This window comes from Dunckerocampus dactyliophorus, chromosome 10, assembly GCF_027744805.1.
Source record: "Dunckerocampus dactyliophorus isolate RoL2022-P2 chromosome 10, RoL_Ddac_1.1, whole genome shotgun sequence".
Classification (NCBI taxonomy): domain Eukaryota; kingdom Metazoa; phylum Chordata; class Actinopteri; order Syngnathiformes; family Syngnathidae; genus Dunckerocampus; species Dunckerocampus dactyliophorus.
In genome coordinates, this window is record NC_072828.1 from 12640590 (window position 1) to 12666091 (window position 25502).

Sequence of the window (25502 nt, forward strand, 5' to 3'; positions counted from 1 at the left end):
ATTTATTAATATCGCTTAATTTCTTACAGTCTCTTTACACGTTCTTTTGTCATTTCAAGCCAAAAAATAAACAACGTTGTATGGATAATTATGGGCTTAACTGACTGAACAGAAAGGTGTTTACTCATTGCTTTCTCTGCTAATGTTTGTTCCAGGCCGAGAATGAGCAGTACCTGCGACTGAGTGGTGAGAAGGACGCTCACATCACAAAAACCGAAGCCAGCGTCCGTGAGAGCGAAAGTGTGATCGAACAGCTGAGACACTCGATAACCAGGTTGCGCTCATGCGATGGGAAGCTTGTGAATTTCCTTGCGAAGTGTAACATCATTCTCTCTTTTCTAGTGCTGAAAGTGCACACTTGGCGGTGCAAAACGAATGTGAGGAGTTGATGCAGAAATTGAGCGCAACTGAATCCGCCAAACAAAGTCAGCATGTGAAGATGACGGCGGAGATCGATGACCTCAACAGGACCAAGGTCAACCTGGAAGAGCGGCTCATTGAGCTCATAAGGTAACGCTCGAGTCTGTTAATATTGCTGGAACACGTTGAGCGAGATGGTTCATTATCTGTGTGTGAGCCTACTACCTGCCTATTACCGGTTGCCTCTATTTTTGACGGCCCCACTGTGTTGTCAATTAGTTCTTTCAGCTCGAGCAGATTTTGTTCTCCTCGCACCGGATAGGCGGAAATGAGCAGAACGATGGAGGCCGCAAGGTTTTGTTTGAACGTGAGGAAACTTAACACAGGCACTTTGATGAGAGCAGGAGGCGAGAGGTACAGCCAAGAAAAGAGAGGAGAGGCTTTTCTTTATTATTCAGGTATCAGCAGCCATTGTTGCTTCAGTGCCCACGAAGCTTTCTACTTTCTCCAGTGCTGAACACTGATTGTCAGTGATGCTGTCAGTCACTTCCCCTCAGATCTGCCCACACGATTTCACTGCTCTTCCTCATGTATTATGCATCACTTTTCACCTGCATTATTTCCTGAAATCTTCTAATTTATAGAGACATTAGATACACCTGCACAGTCTACTGACAGTGAGAGTTATCTTAATGATTCTGACCCTCCCATATACAGTTACCAACATATTTGGCAAAACTGCAACTTACATTGTCTTTTTGAAGTTAAGAGTTTGGACTGTTACTGTTTGAAGAGTTTGAACTGTTACTTGCTTTTTGTTGCATACAGTGGTAAGTTGACGTATAGTATACACTGTGTTCCAAATTATTATGCAAATAGGATCTTAGTATCATAAACATAATTTTTTTTGTTTTTCAATTAAATTCATGGATTGCATTGTGTTCTTGGGGCTCGTTGGATTACTGATAAATCTCGGACAACTGTCATAATTAGTCAGGTGAGCCTCCTGACTCCAGAGGCTTGTAGTTATACATAAGCCTACTATTTAGCCACCCCTAACCAATACTCACAAGCAGAAACAGTTGCAGTGGGCCAAGAAATACATGAAGATTAATTTTCAAACAATCCTGTTTACGGATGAGGGCCGTGCATCCTTGGGTGGTCCGGATGAATGAAGTAGAGTATGGCCAGCATAACTCAACAAGGCTGTGATGTCTGCAAGGAGGTGGCGGAGTCATGTTTTGGATCAGAATCATTGGGAGAGGGCTGGTAGGACCTTTATGGTCATTGAAGGTGTGAAAATGACCTCAGCAAAGTCTGTAGGGTTTCTGACTGACCACTTTCTTTCATGGTACAATATAAAGAACCATACCTTGTGTAGCAAAATGACCTTCATGCATGACAATGCACCATCTCATGATGCAAAGAATACCTACCTCTCTGTCATTGGCTGTTATGGGAATAGGAGAGAAACTCATGGTTTGGCTGGCTCCCTTTTTTCCTGTGACATCAACCCAATTGAGAACCTAAGGAGCATCGTCAAGCAAAAAATCTATGAGGTTGGGTTGGCAGATCACAACAAAACAGCAGCTGTGGGAGGCTAGTCTGACATCTTGCAAAGAAATTCAAGCAGGAACTCTCCAAAAACTCACAAGTTCAATGTAAGAATTGTGAAGGTTATGTCAAAGAAGGGGTCTTATGTTAACATGTAACTGGGCCTATTCAAATGTTGAATACTGAAACAGCTTTTGCTTTCAGTGAATATGACCTCCTTATACTGCAAATTCAACAAATGACAATTTTTGGTTCTTAACTACCAGTGAAATGCTTTGGAACTCTGTTGTGCATAATAATGTGGAACAGTGCATTTTAAGTTTTTATTTTTGAAAACACCTAAATTATACCTAAATGAAACCGTAATAACAAGTAAAAGCCAAAGCACTAGCACTCTTCCATCTCAATAACAAGACCACTACACTGTTTGGTTATTGTCGCTTTCAGAGACTCAGCAACCTGGCAGTTTTGTGTACTGTAATGTTCAAAAGTTTTACAATTTCTGACCATCTGTGAACGTGACATGAGTCCTGAGTGTGTGGTTGTATGCAGAGGACAGTTACGTTTGCTGATGTTGTTTTGGCGTAGTTCAGCTGACAGTAGCCTATTTTTGCAATTAAGAGATTGATTGTCCTCCTCGTCATCTTTACAGTCTTCAGGTAGACATTAAAATACGATCTTTATGGTGGCTGCCAGAGCCAAACAGTTGAGGAAAGTGTGGCCAATATTGAGCTTATAGGGTATTCTTTTTGTGGTGCACCATACTGTTTTCGCACTAGTTTTTGAGCGAGTCTCTGTCCAAACTTTTGTATGAATTTATGGCAGCACCTATGTAATCATGGAACAACGTAATACGGAACGTCGTAAACCGAGGACCTCTTGCCATATTGTTCATGAGAAAGTAGAAAGAAAAATGCACAGCTGTTAATGCCAGTGATTTTAATTGGAGACCGTTATTTGCTTCTGTTGACCACACCACCAGCGACCTTACTCAATGATTAATTTAATAGAGGCGTTAATTGAAGAATTAATGGTAAATCAATTGATTTTATTTATCAGCAAAAAATTCACTCAGCATTGTCAATTTCAGTCATTTTTCCTCCCTTTTTTTTGAAATAATATTAATCTTATAGAGTAACCTGCAATTTTTATAAAAGTGCCTTTTTTTTGTAAATTCACACATATTCACAATTGCAAAGCGTAATAATCCACTCCACTTTACGAATATACTATTTATTGACACCATCACTAAATTTATATAACTGTATCTTTTACATTTATATTATATTATTGTGTTGGTTATTGTGGTTGTATGTCATCCTACATCATACAAAGAGCTGTTTTTTTATTTAGCGTCACTAATGCTGGTAAATACAAACTAAATATGACCAGTTTACATCCCAGTGTTTTCCAACCAGACAGAAAACCCTTAAATGTGTGATTGTCTCGTTCCCCAGGGATAAAGATGCTCTGTGGCAGAAGTCGGACGCGCTGGAGTTTGAGCAGAAACTACGGGCGGAGGAACGCTGGTGGTTGGACAAAGAGGCAACTCACTGCCTGGGCTGCCAGGGCCAGTTCACTTGGTGGCTGCGCAGGCATCACTGCAGGTGTGCACGCATTCTTCATAAAAAGGACGTTATTTCGGAGATGCATCCATAACTGTAGCTTGTGTATTTGTGTAGACTTTGCGGCCGCATCTTCTGCTACTACTGCAGCAACAACTATGCAATGACCAAGCACAGCGGCAAGAAGGAGCGTTGTTGTGGGGACTGTTATAGCCAGCACAGCGCAGTGGTGGAACGCTTCATCGCAGCCGAGCTGAGCCTGTCTGATCAGCAGCCGTCTCCACCTAGGGCTGGGCTGCAGCCTGCCCCTGAGCCCGCCCCATATAAACCTACTCCCAGGGTCACAGGTACAAGGCATCATCTCAGGCATGACAGTTTACTTGACATGAATCAATACTTCTGCATTTGTTCTTTAAAGCTAGTCAGTAACAAAAGCAGAAGTGAAAAGATTGGCTAAAGAGGCTTAGGATTATAGAGGGAGCTAAAGAACATGTTTTGCTTTCAGCCTTAAAAAAGCATACGTATTGCTGCTATAACAATTAGTGCAATTTGCCTTGAAGCTTAGAGTGTTGTCTGATCATTTTTTGTTCCAGTTTCCGACCATAGCAACAAACCCGATGATGGCACTTTTGATATAATCACCGAGGAGGAGGTGAATGGCGTGTACGACAGTGACACCAATTCCCAAACAACAGGAGGCTCTTTCGATGGGGAACAAGAGCGAAGGCCGCCCGGTTCCTTAGATATGTGAGTTTCGATTGCCCCTTTTCCACCAAGCTATACACCTCAGTTTCCTTTCCCTCATAAAGTTCACAAATGTGTGTTTGCAGCCTGCTCAGTGGGTCATCAAAAGCTTATTTTCATCATCTCTACCCTCTTAAGATGGGGATCAGGAAATCTGGAATTACTGTACACAAGTTCCCTGTTGTGAGAAAAATAGCATCATTTGGTGCCCGCTGCGAACATCTTGCTGCTATTTTTTAGAGCACAATACAAACACTCAGACTGCTGCTGCTTCTTGGCTGGAAAGTAGAACACTTCAGTTTTAGGCAAGGAAGCCACAATTAAAGTCCCAATATTATATTATTTTCTAAGTGATAGCTGTAGCTTTAATGCGAATGAGCTGTGTTTGTCCACTCCTGTGTCCAACAGATTGTGTGGCTCCAAGAAGCGGTATTGTGCATTTTCCATATACACTAGTGATGTGTGATACCACAGATTTCCTTTCCGATCCAATACTGAGTAAAATTCAGGCTGGTGGGGATACTGATACATTGTGCAAATACACCTTATGTTTAAAATCATAGCATAGGTCATAGCATTAAAATACAAGACATCAGACCAATGTATTTATTTACTTTAAACTCTAAAGTATATTGAGGTAGTGTTGTTTACAATACAGTCATCCCTCACTAGATCGCAGTTCCAACAACGCTCCCTCACTCTATCGCCGTTTTTCAAAAATGTATTAATTAATAAATCCTTGCTGTTTTGTGATTGACTACGCCATATTAGTCAAAAAAATCTCCTCCCATTTTGTGTGGAAGTGGTATGTTTTTGGCTTCTTACTTTGTCTTTCTTCCCCACTCCGTTTGAAATACTTTCTTAATTTTAGAATATGTAAATTGGAGAGGCTAACTAGTTAGCTCCGTAGCTTGCTACGCTAGCGGAGGCCGTCTTCTTATGTCCCTGCAATGATCCCATAGCCTGCGCAATGTGGTGTAAACAAAGAATAATAGGAGTGTAAAGGTGACTATAGCAGTATTATGTCATGTCTACAGAGCTCTAAAAGTGTTAAAAAAAAACATATTTAGAAAGTCATAAACAGGGTTTCTATGCTCTAACTACGAAAATATTCCATTTATTAATATTGAATCCTACACCGTGGAAATTCACTTTTCACGGTCAAGTCTGAATTAACAGTGATCAACGAGGGATGACTTTATAAGCCAAGCTATTATACAACAACCGAAAAAATAAAGACGACCAACTAAAATATGTGGAAATGGTGTTTTAAACAAGTTTAAAAATAAGTCAAATAATAAAATCATTAAAATTGAATTAAGAGCCACTAAAAGAATGAAAATGAATTCACAATTCATAGCTAGTTGAACATTTTAACTAGGTTGTCAAAAATAACGGCGATAACTAATTTGTTTATTAATTACGTTAAATTTTTTAGTGTAATTGATGCTTACACACCAGAGCAAGCACGCCTCTCTGTTATGACGACAGACGGAAGCACAATGGCGGGTCCACACAGTCACACAGAGTCTGACACTCTTTTCTAACTTCATTCGGACCTGAACACATCAACAGCAGTACAATTCCAACACCATATACTGTATCTATCTCCAACTCGCACACGTCTCTAGTCCGTTCACCCTGGGAACGACACTTCCTCATTCTCATTACAAGAATGCGAGATGCATTCAGGGGCACTCTGAACATTACAAAAATGGCTTTAGATTGTGTGTAGGTGTGTGTGTGTGCGTGCGTGCGTGTGCGTGTGTGTGTGTGTGTGTGTGCGTGTGTGTAAATAAACAGAGAGATAAAGAAAAACATGAAGTGGAAATTCTTATCACTCACTTTGTAACTCTTAATTCGGATGTACAATTTGCTCCATGTAAGTATGCTTGAAAATAAATTTAAAACAAGTAAATTTACCTAAAATTATGTGATGTCTTTGAAAGCAACCCCTTATTGCTCGTAATAACACAGTTTGCGATTCAAATGTTCTGCTACTATGAAAGAGATTAGTGTTTGACAATTATATTTTTAGACTTGTGTGGTATTTTTAACTTAATGTCAATTAAGTTAAAAATACCACACAAGTTCATTCAGTTCATTTGGAGCTGTTAATGCATACAAATATATATAATCCTGTCCTGTCATTTATCTTTCTGTTAATTAAACACAGTAAAAATTGGTATATTTCAGCCATATTTGCAAATGGTGATTAATCATGATTAATTAATTTAAAAACTAGTTAATATAGTTAAAAAAAAATAAATCATTTGACAGCCCTAATTTTAACATGAAAGAGTATCTATCTCACTGCTAGTTTGCTCAGGGTTGGAAAGGTTGGTTCATGTTCTTTCCACATTTTGCTCACAAAGCATATTATCACATACTGTATATCACATATTATTACTAGGAGCTGAACCAATGCAGCTGTTTGTGAAGGATGAATTCATTTTGATACATATTTAGTTTGATAAACTCTAATAGCAACAGTCCTTAGTGCCTCTTAAAGCCCCACATTTTCATCCCTTTGTACCTGAGATGTCTCTCTTGCACTAGCAGCATCTGACACTGTGCTCTGACTGAAAGTAGTTCCCACCAACCGCATATCATTTAGACAAGATCTCAATAGTTGACTTACTTTCCATTGTGTTCCTGTTAATGATATGCATTACCTCAAAAAGTATCGATATTTGATTTGAGAATCAATTTTAGAGGACAAAGATCTGGAATCGGAAGTATCGCTATATTAGTATCAATCCGCACATCACTAATATACACTGTAACTCTGCACTTGTCCAACGTACTAGATGCCATATATATATATGAAGGAGCGGGACAAGAGGACACAAACATTAGCTACGCTAGCATAGCTATGCACTAACATTACAGTCGCATTTTAACAGCAACATCCTGCTAGGTTAGTTTGTTTTCTGGAGAAGAACTAAATGATCAAACTTACAGCTCCCACATCTGTAGCTGACGTATGGGTAGTTGGCAGATCTCCAGGCTTTATTTTAAGAGGTCCAGCGAAGCCTACTTGCTTTTTTCCCCCCCCAAAGGTGTTCTCTATGAAGTGGTGGGTGTATACACGGGTAGCGCATGTGCAGGCAGGGGCAGGTCAGAGGCGGTATCATATCCATGAGGAAGGAGGTTTTTTCCAAAAGTGGAGCAAACAAGTTAGGGAGATGATAGATGTTTCTCATGTTTGGTACTGTAAACAGGTTCTAGGGACAAATATTACTGTTAGAACATCATTAAAAAGAGACTTTTGCATAATTGAGGAGCTTTCATAAAAAACCTTAGTCACATCAGTGAAGGTTGATGGTGACATAAAGGAGAACTTCAGGTTCCGTCTTCAAATGCAATATAAGCTCTTTGATGGAGAACAGTGTTTTGAGAACAGGCGGCACTGATTTGAGGAATAATACATCTGTGTGAAGCTTCTTTGGCAAACTCTGACAGTGGTTCAAACTGAAGATACAAGGATGGTCTAATAATTTTTTTCGTGACTGTAATTGCCACTGGCTCCCAGAGGTGCTTTTGACTGCATATGAGTGTATTGATCGGTGGCTGGAGTTGGCTACATGTAATGACAACTTCACCATCACCATGACGACAGAGCACATTTCATTGGCTGCTAAGATGGAGTTGAAAACCCCAGACAAAAACAGATAAACTGTACGGCCCCACAGACTTGTGGGTAAAATCCAAAAGCAGCGTTATTATCCTGGAGGGTTTCACTGAGACATCCTAAGAGGTAGATGTACCTCTCCTGCCTACTCTTGGATCTTGAGGATAGAAACTTTATAATTCACAATATTAGACATAATACTAGTTGTCTTTCTTTGCAGAGGCGTAGGAGATTTAACCCCCGATGACCCTGAGGAGAACAATCCTGCCGTGCAGGATTCAGAAATCAACCTACTCAAATCAGGAGAACTCACGTGAGTGTTGGCATAGCTGCCTGCCTATGACTTGCTATCTTGGTATGCAATGCCTCCTGTGCTTGGTACTTCGCAGGATGGCTGTGCCGCTCAGCATCGACGATATTTCCCAGTTTGGCGACGGCTCACGGGAACTCTTCATCAAGTCCAGCTGTTACAGCGTGGTGACTGTCGGCGTGGCTGACTGTGGGCCCACCATCAGCTGGATGTTTTCCTCTGAACCTAAGAGCATCTCCTTTAGTGTGGTCTACCAGGAATCTGCCGACTCTCAGGTGGAGCAGTCAAAGGTAGTTACACACCCATATATTTATTTTGGTCACAGGGAAGCTCGGGTCTGTTCCAATTTATTGTACCATGTTTTGCATGGTACAATTTTGTTCTTATTTTGCATGTTTAAACAGTATGTGTGAGATCTTATAACATATCTATTCTTAAAATTTCACCAGTTGATGACATTTTTGTTGAAGGGCTTCAATGTTGCTGAATATTTGTCCATCAACAGTCTTTTCATTCACTGGACTTTATGAGGAGAATTCAGAAAATGACCTGTGCAGTACATTGTGGTTGTCTACAACAATTAATTAAGTATTATTTATTATTTAATGTGTCATATAATTTTCTTATATTTTTGGAGGGTTTTTTGTGGCTTTGGGTACAGGTAAATGCTGTAATCATAGCTGGGGCAATTGGTTACCTAAATTGCAAAGGGGGCGGGGCGTTTATTGGATGCAGGCATTAACTGGAGATTAGTTAATAAAAACAACTTTGAGTTGGAGTGCATGAGAAAGTGAAAAGGAAAACATAGCTCTCTTTGACCACATGGTCAATTCTTAACAAGTACAAGTATATTGCACAACACAGCAGCAGCAGAACCAATGTTGTAATAGTGGTAAGGCGCAAACTGCTCAGCCAGTATTAATACCCCGATGAGTTCATTGTAAACAACTTTACAGCAAGGCTACTTTCACTTCAGCATTTTAAAGCACATGCAAATGTCAATGAAGCTGCTGGATGCTGAGGACTAATGATACGTCAAATGCAGTTCCACCCATCTTGTGGAGTTCATAAAAGAAAATACATCACGAGGTTGCCTACAGTCACAGTAAGGCCTGTCACAATAGCAAATTTTGCTGGACGATAATTGTCGTTAAAATTATTGCAGATAAGCAATATTATTGTCAACATAATTTTGAGACCATTTTTTCATTAATGTTATGATGATATATGGCATAATAATGCGAGTACACCATATCGAAAGCAATAAACTTTAATTTCTCAAGCGTATTTTGCATTGCAATTGGAATGTCAAGAGCTTTTAAATGAAATAAATTAAACAAACAACATAATACGTTAAAAAAACAAACAAACTAAAAAAAACCCAATGGAAATAAAATTGACTTAGTCAATAAAAAATAGATCCTGTGTCTGTTGAGAAAAAAAAGCACTCCAATAAAAAGCACACACAAAATAAAAACAATAAATAAAATGGCATATCAAGTCTCTCTAAACAAATTTCACTTCAATAAAATAATGAACATTTGATATTATTCCTTAACGGGAAGGCTTAACATGTAGTGAACAACACTGAGCCTGCACCATTTTGCGCTATTTTGTTTACATTTACTTTGCCGACCAAACGGCTGCAGTAAGCGTTGACTGTCGGGACGAAGGCTCCGATGCACCTCGAGTGGCAGTTTTTTTGTTTGTAGTTTGGACAAGATGGTTATGTTTGAGGTGTGCATGTAAGTTGGTTGTATTTCCTTTCTTTGTTGCCACTACTTTACAACAAATGCGTCGGCTCGTCTGTGTTAATGGGCTCACCTTGTTACAGTAGTTCTGTTTAAAAAAAGGAAGTATTCTCACGTTGGGGCTGTGGCCTTCGCCATTTGTGCCTTCGCTTTTGTGCCTTCATTCATATCACTTGCAGGCTACAGCACTCGCTAGCAGCCCCGACTCCACCCACTGGCACAAAGAGACTGAATGACTGACAGGAGGGTTCGCTCACTCGTTCATTATGCCACAGAACCAACACGCACAGGTGTTGAGACAGAGGCAGAGTGAACCCTCTTGTCATCCAGCCACAACCAAGTTCGTTTTTACTGCTCATGTGATCAATTGATTTATTGATTATTGTGACAGGCTTAGTCACAGCCTATGTTTTTTGACGGGGTGCTTATTAGCGACTCTGGTGGTTATTTGCTGCTGTAGTCTACGCACCCGGCGACTATAGGAAACTTTGCGGTTAACTGAATAGACGTGTTAATTGAATTAATTTCCAGTGCAGTACACTGCTTCATTGTGATAGCTGTTTTCTAATATTTTGCCCCCTCATGTAGTTAGGTCAACAAAATACACTAGGTCCCCAACTTACGAACACCCAACTAGCGAACACTCGTGGATACGAACACAAGCCGACTGGTCTATATTTTATTTGATTTTGCCTTGTAGTCAGTTGCTCAATCAGTATTTATACTGCTACTGTACATGCTTGACCAGTAGAGGGCACTGTGACACTGCTAATGCAGCCTTAGAGCTAATGAGACCAACAGAGGAAGAGTTAGACGCTGGGGAGATACAGTGTAAAGCTAAATGGAAAGCTAAATTATACAACCCGGACACAGCGTGTGATTAAAGTTTATGAAGAGTTAATAGGCCTGCTTAATTCTACACCACCCATAGAACACTACCTCTTTTAGAAGAGTCTAATGACGACGACGACTTGTCCTTTTTTTCAATAACTCCTCCTCCAACTCCACCACAACGACGTATGCTCTGCGACTCCTCTTCAAAGGTAAATAATATTTATCATTACGTATTATTATATCATTTTTATTATTGTTTTTTTCATTAATTATCTTCGTTTAATATTACTACTGCATCCAAACTCATATTTACATACATACACATATACTGTATATGTATACACGTACATGTAGTACCTATATCGTTGGTAATATTACCTTTTCCCCTACTTAAGAACGATTCAACATAAGAACGGTCGTCTGGAACCAATTGTTAGTTGGGGTTAGTTGGGATACTAGAAATACTAAAATACTGCTCAACCTTGTCGTGATGCTGTAGTCATAGACAGTGTAAATCAATAAACAAAATGGTGTCCCAAAAACGACACACAGTGGACTTTAATTGGCAGGGAGTAATCACAATTGTTTTGATAGTGTTGATTAGCATCTGGAGGACATTGAATTCCACCCACATGCCAACATTTCTGTCTCTTTTCTTTTTGAGGTTCTTATTCCTTTAACGCGCTGCAATTCCCACAAAGAGACCATTCAGGGACAGCTGAAAGTGCGTCGGTCCGGCACGTACATGCTCATCTTCGACAACTCCTTCTCACGGTAGGCGAGGAGTTGCAACTCCCTCACCATCTTGAGTGGGTGGGACGCTTGGGAATGAGTCATTTAAAAACAAAAATGCTCAAGTTGATTTCCTGCTACAGTTAAGCCAGCTGTTGGTTTCGCTTCATAGAGCCGTTAATTGGATTGTCCCCGTTTTCAATGGAAAACCTCTTCCCCGCAGGTTTATCTCCAAGAAAGTCTTTTACCATCTGACCATGGAAAAGCCCATCATCTACGATGGAAGCGACTTCTCCTGAAGCTTTAGCCTCACGAAAATGTTGCTTAAGTCTCACCATGGCAACAACAGGGATAAAAACGCAGGATGAGTGTTACAAGAAACATTTTTAAAAATTAGTTTTTCACTTCGTGGCTGTCCACTGAATAGCATGTATCTTCTGTTTTTGTGTCTTGGAGATAAATGCTTTTCTTTGTACAGAATTGGTTGGCTAAGGTTACTCTTCATCCAAGTGTAGTCTTTTTAACGTTGGTATTTTATCATATACACCAAGTAATGTTCTTTTAGTTGAGCTGTGTCTGTTTGTCTATGAATACTGTGATGTTTCTCATTTTTTTGATGTCTACTAAAAAGCATGTACCCCCAAATGTGACAAAATGTGACAAATGTGACAAAAATACAAAAAATACTTTTTTTAATCACAAAAGTTGGAGATACATGCTTTTCTTTCAGATTTTTTTTTTATGAACAAAGGTTCATCTACTTATCTATTATTATTATATTTTATTGATGCTACTTTATTTCATCTAAGAATGCAAATTACCGTAGATGCTGTAATTATAGCCAGGGCCTATATAGTATTTATCTAAAACACAAGAAGGAGGTGTTAATTGGAAGCAGGCAATCATTGGAGAGAGAGTATTATTGCCCTAACTTGAAAATTCATTATATACAATCCCTTTTTTTTAACTTTAATAATGATTTGGAGTGCATGAGAAAGGGGAAGCATAGCTCTCTTTGACCACACGGCCATTTATTAACAAGTATATTGCACAACACAGCAGCAACAGAACCGATGTTGTAATAGCGGTAAGGAGCAAACTGCTCAGCCAGCATTAATACTGCTGAAGACTGATTATAAACAACACTATGACAAGTGTAACAGGTATGAGTTTCACACCAACAGCTGAGTAGCGCAACCAACATTTTGAAGCGCATGCAGAGGTGCAGCTTATATGTCAAGTACAGCTACTGCCATCTTGTGGCATCAATAAAACAAAAAACTTGCATCAGGATCTTGCTGTTAATGCCATTGTTTTTGGACCCAGCTCTTAATTAGAGAGCCTGGTGGTTATTTTATTTTGTAGACCGCGGACCCGGTGACTCAGCGGTGAATTTAATAGGTGTTAATTGGAGCATTGACAGTGTCATAACACTAACCAAATAAAATATGGTAACTATTTATTTATCTGTAAAAGAAGCCAGTGATGACAGTGTTCTTTTTAAATGTATTTTTACAATTCTCGGTATTTTTTCATTCGGCGTCAAATGTTGTGCAGTTTTCTGATTCAAACATCCAAAAGAGGTACACTGGACATGTACGGCCTTCCCAGGAGTTTTCATGGTTTTGGAAATTAAAACTTTTTAAAGGTTTGTTTTTTTTTTGTTTTTTTTTTACTGCCATCTTTCTTCCTATGATGAGATACAGTATATTGCTGACTGTAGCCTCCAAGTGCCTCTTGACTCTTAATTGGCAGGGATTGTTGTGCCCTGAGATGCCTGCTGCAAAAAGCAGTGAGGATGACGGTGACGTTACAGTAACTTTGTATGTTTAGGAGTGTGTGGGTTTGACTGTTATTTTAATTTTTTTTTTGCCATGTTTTAAAATAGCTTCTGCTTTCCTTGTACTTGAATTCTATGGTTGGATTTTGAAACACACACAAAAAAACTTTTCAATACCACTACATTTTCTTTTTAACTACATTTTCTTTTTAAACTGCAAAGGGCTTACCTTCGTAGAGCTCTTCTATTTGTATGCAAATGCTCATATTTTCTCTGCAGAGCTGTACTTGTTGAAAATATTAAAAGTTCACATGATACAATCTACTTATTGATGTCTTTTACTTGCATATACATGTTATAATCAATACCAAACTTGTGGAAATGGATATAAAGTTGTCTAAAGGAAGATATGTTATATTTGTTATTGAGTTAGGACAGGGTTGTCCAAAGCCTTGTCTGGGGGGCATTTTTGGGCCACAGCTTTTTTTTTTTTATTGGTCTTTGGCATATTCTAAAAATACAATTAAGTTATTATTAATGAAATATATTATTAAAGGAAAACTGCCCTTTTTTGGAATTTTGCCCATCATCCACAATCCTTATGTGAGACATGAACACATGTCTTTCTCTTTTCTGTGCATTCTAAAGAAAGATAAAACAGGTTAAAAAAAATAGAGGCAGCTAAGAATGCACATAATGGGACACACCTATTCCGCCTATAAAGCCGTCTGAAAAAACCTCCAAAAACCACCAACAACACTCCATTTTTGTTCCATTATTGTTATTAACGTAGTTACGCCAAAGAACTACGTTCCTGGCGTAGTGACACCTCACCACACCACACCAGCTAGCGACTTCACCACACAGTCAGCGCGGTGCTCACAATGCCTCAGGCCACTCCCGAAAGGTGGTGCTACATATTGGTGCTGCCACCACTGCTGCTGAGTTTTTGTTTTTTGAATTTGGAAAAGTTGACGCTAGGTGTAGCGTTGGTTTCTATGTTGCTATCTGAAATCAATGCACCCAGGAAGGAAGTTCTGGGAATGCTTAAAAATGGGTAATATACAGCAAAATACAGTAATTATTACATGTTATCATACATTTGCTGTTAGTACATAGTAACAGCATGTATAGAAAACCTTGTTGGAGGTTTTTGGAGGTGTTTTAATAGCTGGCTTTGAATATTATAATATTACGTGCATTAATTACCTGCCTCGTTTTTATCTTTTTATATTTTTAGAACACGCATAAAACAGAAAAATGTGTGTGTTCATGTCTGACATAACTTTGGATGATGGGCAAAATTCCACAAAAGTGAAAACCCTGCTAATAAAAAGCACACACAACAATAAAAACAATAAATAAAAGGGAGTATCAAGTCTCTGTAAAGAAAATTTCACTTGAATAAATAATGAATATTGGGTATTATTCCTTAACAGGAAGTCTTAACATATAGCAAAAGACACTGTCTGTGAGCGTGCAGCATTTTGTTCTGTTTTGTTTATATTTACTTTGCCCACTGGCACAAAGAGGCTAAATGGCTGAGAGGAGGGTTCACTCTCTCTGTTCATTCCAACAGAGAAGCAACGTGCCCAGAGTGAACCCTCTTGTGATCCAGCCTGGGTCGTAAAGACAGAGTAGAGAGGAAAACAAACACGCATGCACATGTCAATTTATCGAGGCCGGTAAAATTACTGACTTTGTTTTTGATGATCGTGACAGGCCTACGTAGGGGGTATGTGAATAAAAATTAAAAACAGCTTGACTACATGAGTGTCAAACACTGAGATTTACGTAATGCACTCGAACACCTCGTGAACAGGCACAGCTGGTAGTAAAGGGCAGAAGAAAGGTGACAACATGAAGTTGTTCATTGTTCTGTGTGCGTTAGATTCACCAATAAGTTTGATGATGACGTTGTGCAATGAATGTGCTTAATCTTGAACATTTATATTGTGTGCTAAATGAGAGCTGGTCTTCTTACGTGGTGCTGTGACCAACGTAGTGTGTTTTGATTAGTGCTGTATGAGCCTGTCATTTGTTTGTTGGCTGGATGCACTGACTATGTTAGAAAGCCCCCAATTTTGCACGCGTAAGTAATTTTATGCTTTCACGAATAATGTGTCCTTCACGCCATGTGTGACACAGATTGAGACTTGTGTGTATGAGTTTGTCTGACAGCTGCACAGACAGACATGTGTTTTCCATTCTTCCTTTCACCTCGTCCTTGCTCACAAATGTTACTGCTGTGCGTAAATGCACATCGCTCGGTGCATAGTCTCATGCTATATGTGCTCATATCTCCATTTGGCTCACTAATAAGCCCCTCACTGAATTCATTTCCTAATTGATTTCTGTACGTTATGTGCCTTTTTCATTTTATAATGATTAAGTTTACGTGTTGCATTGTAGTGATTATTTCCATGTTGTTGGCAGACCAAAGTAGAAAAAGAGCATAAAGATCACAGTTCACCTTGTCACCACTTAAATATTCAATATACATACACGTACAAATAAATTCACCAAACAGAAGACAAAATTGCCAGGAGATATCTTACCCCTCCCTAAAATCTGCTCCGTTTAAAATTAGTAACCATATGTGTGCAGTTGGAAAATAAGACACATGATTTTTTAATATAATGTCATAATATAAAATATATTGAATAATATATCAAAGATGTTACATTGTGTGGTGAATGTTTTTTTTAAGTGTTCAAAAGGAGGGGCTACATGACTTCCAGTCAGATGTCTGAAGGCGTACGCCACAGTGTGTTGGATTGGTTTTAGCATTTTTAATGCAATCAAATTAGCCCCCTGCGCCCTTCAATTTTGATCCACTGTAGAAATAATTAAGATACCCCTCATTTAGTGTTCGAAATCTTGTGATGGGACAAAAATAACAAAGAAACTGTTTCATATTTCCATTCCTTTTTTATGGGGAAGGAGGATGCCTGACTAAAGGTTAACATATCAGCAGATAATATGTCAAATTGTGTTTTATGTTGTACTGGTTAAATATCTACTGGTATCCTCAAAATAGCTAAAGCAATCACAATTAAACACAAGCTGAGCTTTTAGTTGAAAAATACTAGGGCTGGACGATATGGACCAAATCTCATATCCCTCTATATTTAGGTTGAATATCGATGTACGATATATATCCCGATATTTTAAAATCAAAGCCAAATATGCGTGTCACGTTGTTTTATTAAAATAAATACTTAACATGAGGATGTTTTTTGAAATGTTAAAGCTTCATGCAAGACGCACATAAACAAATCTTAAAATAAAGTAGCCCATTCTCTTTTTGAAATAAATATAGAAAAAGTCAAATATAATATATTTTTTTATCACCAACCTTTAGCTGTGCTCAAATCCTCAGCTAATAAGAAAATAAAATATGAAGGAGTTTAAGAGGAAATTTTTAAAATGTCAGCAACTCTAAATACTTTAAATTGAAGGTAAGCATTTTTAGGAGACACAAGCATGTCTTTCTTTTTGTGCCAGGAACACCAGCCTGTCAACTGCATCAGGCTTAGCAGCTGTCTGACTGACTTCCCTGTACATTTGTGGTAGAGCTTGTCGTGCTTAATAATTGTGACTGCGAAGCTCGCTGGACATGGCGAGTCCATCGTTTTCAGCAGGTTTGTAAAGCCATTTTTTTCCACTGTTTCCATATCTTAGCAATGTGATAGGACACCGCTTTATAATAGCACACCACTTTGCCAAGTGATCCCATAAACAGGAGTTTGGGCCAAGTTTTTAAGGTGGTGGAAAAAAAAAATGCGGCCTGAATTCTTAGTACCTCCACAATGACTAGCTCTTCCACCGCAGACGCTGTGGCTTTGACTGGAACCGCCGGGCTTCTGCTTCGCCCCTCCTCCCTCCTGCACGCAGGGATGAGGGAGATACAGCGCAAATCCAGTCTACATCGATATCAACGATAGTGTTGGTTTTGATATCGTGCTTAAAGTAAATAACAATGTTTTAAAAATATCGCAATATGGCCCAGCACACATCTTCTGTATTTTTCCTGATGGTTTCTTTATATGACTCTTGTGTTTATGTGCAGAAAATAATCTACCAGTATGCTTGTATTGATGTAATCATTTTTCCTATCTTGTTATGAAAAATGCTATCATGTATGCATGTACGTACTGCTTGTGACTGTGCGGGTGTAGCTAATGAAGTGTCTGGTGAGTACATAATGTATCAATATATTGTATGCATATCTGTTTTTGTGCTTTTATTCTGAAATTTCAGACGCTTTACATCTTCTCCCAGTTTTTGTGAGCTTGACATGGATCTCCCATTATTAATCTTGAGAGAGGGAGAGAGAGGAGAAAGAGAGAGAGGGGCTCAGTATCCAGAGCTGCTTCCAAGCATGGGTTCCACTCGCCACAAGCTTGCTCCACGCCGCGTGGATGCCAACATGCTGCGGATGCAATCCAGAGGGGCTTTCCTCGCGCTCTGCTTGGCTCCTGCTGTAAGTACATCCTCCGTTAGTAAACTTCTGGTGTCTTTTGATCGATTTGTTGTCCTCATATGCCCAATTGTGGTGTAAAGCTTCAATCGGGCTGACAAATACGTGACAGACGTCATTGCAGCAAAGTAATTCAAAGTGAAATGACATCCGATCGATCATTTTCATTTCAGTGGGCATCTGGATTACAATATGTGACAAATATTCATTCATTTTAGAAACGGATGCTTGTTAAAGTTATGTACTGTGAAACTGACAGGATTATTCAATTAATCCGTAGAGTGGACATGTTTTTTTTTAATTAATCACTTATTTAATTGAAAGGGTTTTTTAAAATGTATTTTTGGTTTATGTTTATTTTTTAATACTTCATTTACATTATTACTTCAGTTTTATTTTACTTCTTTTTTTCTTTCTCTTGTATTATTTTAATACTTAATCTTTTTCATTCTTTCACTTACTTACTGTTATTTACTTATTGTGGTTTTGTTTCTATTTAATTAACTTAAAAAATACTTTCATGTAAAAATGCAGGTAAATCCATTCCCTATATATATATATATATATATATACTGCTCAAAAAAATTAGAGGAACACTTCGAAAACACATCAGATCTAAACTGGGGGAAAAATGATCTTGACTATCTTTCCTGATAATAAGTGGGTGATGTATTAGTAACAAAATGATGCCACATAATTTGATAGAAATGAAAATGATCACCCTATAGAGGGGGAAAATCAAAGACACCCCAAAAATGAAAGTGGAAAAATGACGCAGCAGACTGGTCCATTTTGCCAAAATGTCATTGTAGCAACTCAAAATGATTCTCAGTAGTTTGTGTGGCCCCCACGGGCTTGTACACATGCCTGACAACGTCGGGGCATGCTCCTAATGAGACTACGGATGGTGTCCGTAGTGTCCTGGGGGATCTCCTCCCAGATCTGGACCAGGGCATCACTGCGGTACCTGGATGCATGGAGGAGATTCCAGGAGACAGGTAGTTACTCCAGGAGAGCTGGACAGGGCCAAAGAAGGTCCTTCAACCCTCAGCAGGATCGGTATCTGCTCCTTTGTGCAAGGAGGAACAGGATGAGCACTGCCAGAGCCCTACAAAATGACCTCCAGCAGGCCACTGGTGTGAATGTTTCTGACCAAACAATCAGAAACAGGCTCCATGAGGGTGGCCTGAGGGCCCGACGTCCTGTAGTGGGCCCTGTGCTCACTGCCCAGCACCGTAGAGCTCCATTGGCATTTGTCGTAGACCACCAGAATTGGCAACTACAACACTGGTGCCCTGTGCTCTTCCCTGATGAGAGCAAGTTCAACCTGAGCACGTGCGACAGACGTGAAAGGGTCTGGAGATGCTGTGGAGAACGTTATGCAAGCCTGACCGGTTTGGTGGTGGGTCAGTGATGGTCTGGGGAGGCATATCCCTGGAAGGACGCACAGACCTCTACAGGTTAGATAATGGCACCCTGACTGCTATTAGGTATCGGGATGAAATCCTTGGACCCATTGTCAGAAACTACGCTGGTGCAGTGGGATGTGGGTTCCTCCTGGTCCACGACAATGCCCGACCTCATGTGGCTAGTGTATGCAGGTAGTTCCTGGAGGATGAAGGAATTGATACCATTGACTGGCCCCCACGTTCACCTGACCTAAACCCAATAGAACACCTCTGGGACATTATCTTTAGGTCCATCCGGCGCCGCCAGGTTGCTCCTCAGACTGTCCAGGAGCTCATTGATGCCCTGGTCCAGATCTGGGAGGAGATCCCCCAGGACACCATCCGCAGTCTCAATAGGAGCATACCCCAACGTTGTCAGGCATGCGTACAAGCACGTGGGGGCCACACAAACTACTGAGAATCATTTTGAGTTGCTACAATGACATTTTAGCAAAATGGACCAGTCTGCTGCATCATTTTTTCACTTTCATTTTTGGGGTGTCTTTGATTTCCCCCCTCTATAGGGTGATCATTTTCATTTCTATCAAATTATGTGGCATCATTTTGTTACTAATACATCACCCACTTATTATCAGGAAAGATATTCAAGATCATTTTTCCCCCAGTTTAGATCTGATGTGTTTTTGAAGTGTTCCTCTAATTTTTTTGAGCAGTATATATATATACAGATATATACTGTATATATATACATACATTGTTATACATACATACGTTGTTATTATGATTACAATTTTAATGATAATTGTGTTTTTAGTCAGTTTATTTATGTGAAACAATGAAACATTTATGTTTTTTTATATGATTAGATGACTTTATTTGCGTGTTTTGCTGTATTTTGAAAGGCTTTTTAAAGGTTCATATTTCAGTGTACTGTAACGCAAGCGTGTAAGTAAAAGCTGGCTGTTGCATTTGCAAGTGTAAGAAGCTGGATGACCATTATAGAGTATTTGTGGTTTATTTAATGACATTTGAAACTAGTTTTATCCACATAAGCAAATCATTATCATACTATCATATACAGTATATACGTTTGTGTGTGTGTGTGTGTGTGTGTGTATGTATTTAAAAATGTATATGTGTGTGCGTGGTTGTGACCAGTGGCGGAGCTACGGTGTGGCCGTGACCATCCCAGTGGCCACCCCCACGGCTGGGGGACAATTTTGACAAACGCTGCTCTGTGGTGCAGAGCATTAGTTCAGTCTAACCGCCGTTTCCGCATGGATGCATTTCACTGCAGCACACAACTTTCCGTGTGGAGGAGCTGTCAAGAAAACCGTGTCTTGCATGGACTGCAAGCGGTACGTAAGTCGGTTCCGGTCAAGTTTTCTCAGTATGTTGACTTTGACTTCAATTCTGAAGCGTGATTCAGCACATAAATCTGTTAATAACGGAAGCTGAGTGAGCATGTACGGAGCTACGGGCTGGCCAGTGGTGGCGTGGCCATCCCGATCACTCTCTGGCCACCACAATGGCCATCTAGACAATTCAGCTATCAACTTATTGCCACCCCCATATGAGTAATGGTCTCACCTTGGCCACCCCAGTGAAAAATGTCTGGCTCCACCACTGCTTGTGACGCACACCTTATTGTGATAGCTGAATTAAGTGTTCTCGGCTTGCTATTTAGTTATTTTGTGCACTCAATTTCTTTTGGGCAAGTCAAGTGCACTTCCGGCCACAAGGCGCAGACTTGAACTGTACGCTCGTATGCACACGCACACTCTGATGCTCGCTTCTTTAAATCAGCAGCTTTTATTTAGCCCCCTCGCTTATTTCCATAACCAAATAGAATTCAGAGACACGGATAATCGCATGTGTGTCGGTAGCAAGGATGGGAATGGGGTGGGGGGAGCAGCCACTCATTACAATATTCCACTTCAATCTATTCCCATTCACTGCTGGGGACTTGGGAGAATTATTATCAGCGACACACAAATACACCCCAACCAAAACAAAACAAAGCAAAAACAGCCACGACGAACAATGACATCTCTTTTGATTCAAACTTTGCACTTTAAACCGAGAAGCACAAAATAGACACAATGACAACGGTCAGTTTTTGACTGTGCTATTACCAGCTCAACCTGACTCACAGCTTTTAATTCACTCTCTTGTCCTCCCCACCACCACACTACCTCTGAACATGCTGAACTCCTGTTTCAATGCCAGTGCAGAGAACTCAGCTTCACAAAGCTGACATCATGTTATTCATCATTGACTCGAATATAAGACCACCCATTTTTGGAAAAATATTTTTCAATAGAAAATAAACCTTTTGATGTTTTCATTATCAGTGGAATCATATTTAATTTGTTTAATGTCTCAACTTTATTGATCTGCATTATCTTAAAATTGGCATCATAGCACCTTCTCTGTTGTTTGCTCACTTCCTAATAACCTTTGAGACGCTTTTTTTTTTTTTTGTCCCTGAGCCAATCTCCATGGCACAGCTGTTTTCTCCGAGTCACTGGTGTGTGTGAGTGACAGGAGGAAACGCTCTGACTGACTTGGGGTGGAGAAGTCTGGTTTGTATGTATACATCTCTAGACCAGTGTTTCCCAGCCTTTATTGAGTCAAGGGTAGAACAGGTCACACCATTAATTTTTGGACAATTAAGTGAAATTGCAGAATTACCCACAGCACACCTGATGATGTCTAGTGCCGCAGCACAGTTGTTGGGAATCACTGCTCTGGACGGCTATTTGTCTTATATTTACGTCTTATATTTATTTGGATTAGTATGGTAGTTTAGACCGCCTCAACAGCGCCTCTCCTGGTTGTAGTTAAGTAGTGCACACTTTTTTGGTTCTATCGCAACATGATTACTCAACACTATTTATAAGTAATATAGCGCAGATAAAAAAAAAATAGGATTACATCAGGAAGGGCATCCGGTGTAAAAACTAAGCCAAACAAATCATGTGATTGAGTCACTATGGCGTCCTCTGACGGGAAAAGCTTGAAAGACAACACCAAGAATCTTGCTTTAACTTCGTTTTTCATAGTGTAATGCCATCAGCGGTGTCCAAAGTAGGACAGCAGCTTGTTTTTTATTGGCCCTCGGCATATTCAGAAAGTTAAATACATTTATTATTAATAAGGTATATTATTAAATATTACATTAATAACTATCTGCTTTTTCCTTTTTTACCTCTAACAGTGGTCCCCAACCTTTTTTGACCCACGGACCGGCTTGTGTTCCCACATAGCATTATAACGACCTAATTTATCTTATTTATTATGTATTGTGTAAAACTCAGACATGAATAACATCAAATTAAAAGCACAAAATGAATGCTGACCCACCATCCACAAGTTCAAACCTGGAGTTTTTCCAGAGAGATTATTACATCACTGTTTGACGTGTGTGGTCAAAGGCAGTGTGCTAGCATGAATTAGCTTGAGACAAATGTGCACATTAGCACTCAATAAGTCATCAAAACTTACCTTTATGCATTCCCACATAGTATCAGCATTTGAGACCAAATATGAGGTGAAAGAAAAATGGTAAAAATACAGTAGTAGTCTATCTGTGCGGCATGAGATAAAGTTAGCACACGCACAATGGACATGCGTCAAGTGAGACGGATGTAACAGAGAGAATCCGGCCATTTTTCAAAATAAAACATCATGGAAATAATTTTTTCTTTCTGTGCGACCCGGTACCAAATGACCGGTGATTGGGGGTCACTGACCTATAACATAAATATGAATCTTTTGTTCCGAGAGGGATTCCAGATAGCAGGTTAAGTGGAAATTGTTCAGTATGTAAACCCCGAGATGAGGGACTCTGGGTTTTCCATTCCAGAAAGAGAGGTAAGTCATACTGTGTGTCAGCTGCCATGGTAATCAGTATCATGTGGTGAGGCTCATTGCTGGTGAGGCACTGACTCCTTTGGAGTTTTTTATGTTAATACAGGTTGCTCATTAAGTATGGAATCACAGGAGTGCCAAAATTAAAAGGGAATATGTGTGGAAGTACAAAGAGAATCGATAATAAAAAAACATATACAAATGTAGTCATATTCTTTTACCATTTTGTCATTGTTTTTCCTGTTTTGTATTTGTCTTTTCCACTTGCGTTTTGTCATTGCATTTAGTAATGACAAAGACAATGTGGGCGGGTCAAAAGTAAACGGGGGAAATTTAAATAAGATAAAATAAGGCATTTACCTCTTAAAGATTGCGCCACACAGCTTCATCCATATCTGCATTCATCAACGCACATATAGCCTTTAAAGACTTTTTTTATCAAAACTTTCCATGACATTTTCCACCAACCGAGCAATTGCTCATAATTCTCGTTGAACACCTCTTCTCAATTCGTCCACGTCCACCATATTTAAATTTCCCCCGTTTACTTTTGATAAACATGTATTTGCGTCCACTTTCTGTCCGTGACATTATTTCCGGGCTCCCGGGTTTCCTTAGCGACATAGCCCCCCCCGCAAGCAGAAATAGGGAGTAGTCATCATCCTGGCAGAATGACGGGTCATTCTTTCGCATTTGCATGGTTTTGTCTTTGTCATTACTAAATGCAATGACAAAACGCAAGTGGAAAAGACAAATACAAAACAGGAAAAACAACGGCAAATTGGAAAAAACAAAGACAATACAGAAAAAAACAAAGACAAAATGGTAAAAGAATATGACTGAATTTGTATTTTTTTAAATTATTGATTCTCTTTGTATTTCCGCATTTGTATATTTTTGTATTATTGATTCTCTTTGTATTTCCACAAGTATTCCCTTTTAATTTTGGCACTCCTGTGATTCCACAATTAAGAGGATAACAAGAAAAACAAGAGAATAATTCACTTTGGTTGAAAATTACAAACACTTAGTCCCATTTATTCTTTTTTTTATTAACTAAAAAACATTTGTGGTCTTTCCTTTCTCTGTATAAGAAGTACATGCACCATGTCCTTCTACGGGAAATGTTTTGATACGTCATTGTAACAATCTGATCACCTCCTAAAGTGAGATTGTGTATATTTATAATCCTCAATCTTTGCTGTCAAAGTAATTCATTAAGCATAATGTAAAAATATCATTAATACATTTGACTTGCTACTCTCCAGCTGCTGCTGTCAAAAAAATGCTGGCTTTTTCTCTCTATGGAAGGATGGCGGTGACAAGCGCCTTCCTCTGTGTATGACATTTCTGTATGCTATTGTCCGATTAGCAAGAAAATAATGTCGCACTTGCATGAAATACATTACACAGGCTGGAAAGTCTTGGTGTATAATAAATGTTTCTGCAACATTATATTAAGGTGGCCTAGTGGTTAGCATGTTGGCTACACAGTCAGGAGATCGGGAAGATCTGGGTTCGAATCTCTGTTGGGCATCACTGTGTGGAGTTTGCATGTTCTCCCCGTGCGTGTGTGGGTTTTCGCCGGGTACTCCGGTTTCCTCCCACGTTCCAAAAACATGCATGTTAGGTTAATTGGAGACTCTAAAATTGTTCATAGGTATGAATGTGAGTGTGAATGGTTGTTTGTCTATATGTGCCCTGCGATTGGCTGGCAGCCCAGTCCAGGGTGTACCCCGCCTCTCACCTGAAGTCAGCTGGGATAGGCTCCAGCATACCCGCGACCCTAATGAGGATAAGCGGCATAGAAAATGGATGCATTAAATTATTGCCGACATGTTGACAAACAGAAACTGGCAGGTGCCATGATCTGTCATATACAGTAATAGGCTATTATTATATGAGTAGTGCTTTATGAAAGTTTGTACTGTGATACGTCATACTCCAGTTGATTGACAGGTCCCGCCTATAAGGGGGAGTTCCAGGAAGTGACTGTTAGAGTGAGCACACTGCATGTTTTACGGCTCTGCCACATTGTTATAAAAAGTTGCATAAAACGTGAAGCTTGTCTGCTGACAATCATTACATGATCCAACCCAGACGGTAGGCACTAAGAAGAGAGGAGACGCTGGGCCTTCTGCCCTGTATTTGATTAGGAAATGTGGAAATTCAGCGATTTCTATTTAAGAAAATGTTACATTTAATAAATTTATAATACAGTTCAATGGACAAATATTAATATTTATGTTTTCATTATTTTTTGTCCCGACTCTGCCTCACTACACAATACAGGCAATGCATGAAATATAGCCACTGTGTGTAGAGCTATAAGGCAAGCATCTCAATTTTGCTACATATTACTTAGAATAAGCAATGTGGTCTAGCATAGAAAGTATGAAAGAAGTATTAATTGATTTTAGCTTTTGCTTAGATTTCTTTTTTAAATAATTGTATAAATAATAAATAATGTATA

The 25502-nt window shown here is 39.4% G+C and overlaps 2 protein-coding genes across 10 annotated transcripts in view; both read left to right on the forward strand.

Moving 5' to 3' along the window:
- The window catches only part of fyco1a (FYVE and coiled-coil domain autophagy adaptor 1a), a 42313-nt gene extending 28728 nt beyond the window's left edge, over positions 1–13585 (forward strand). For 4 of the 5 annotated variants that reach the window (XM_054790580.1, XM_054790579.1, XM_054790582.1 and 1 more), the window contains 9 exons: positions 156–274; positions 343–510; positions 3372–3521; positions 3597–3826; positions 4073–4226; positions 8078–8170; positions 8247–8457; positions 11417–11526; positions 11708–13584. In XM_054790580.1, the coding sequence (XP_054646555.1) occupies positions 156–274; positions 343–510; positions 3372–3521; positions 3597–3826; positions 4073–4226; positions 8078–8170; positions 8247–8457; positions 11417–11526; positions 11708–11783 (1311 nt within the window). In that variant the 3' untranslated portion in view covers positions 11784–13584. Of the gene's footprint in view, positions 1–155; positions 275–342; positions 511–3371; positions 3522–3596; positions 3827–4072; positions 4227–8077; positions 8171–8246; positions 8458–11416; positions 11527–11707 lie in introns of all 5 variants that reach the window. The other variant, XM_054790584.1, reaches the window with a different exon arrangement.
- A 3776-nt stretch (positions 13586–17361) lies between these two features.
- Positions 17362–25502, forward strand: part of ghrhrl (growth hormone releasing hormone receptor, like) — a 33433-nt gene continuing 25292 nt past the window's right edge. Inside the window, exon 1 of one of the 5 annotated variants that reach the window (XM_054790766.1) lies at positions 17362–17750. In XM_054790766.1, coding sequence (XP_054646741.1) covers positions 17565–17750 — 186 coding nt within the window. In that variant the 5' untranslated portion in view covers positions 17362–17564. The remainder of the gene's footprint in view (positions 17751–25502) is intronic. The other 4 variants (XM_054790764.1, XM_054790765.1, XM_054790762.1 and 1 more) reach the window with 4 other exon arrangements.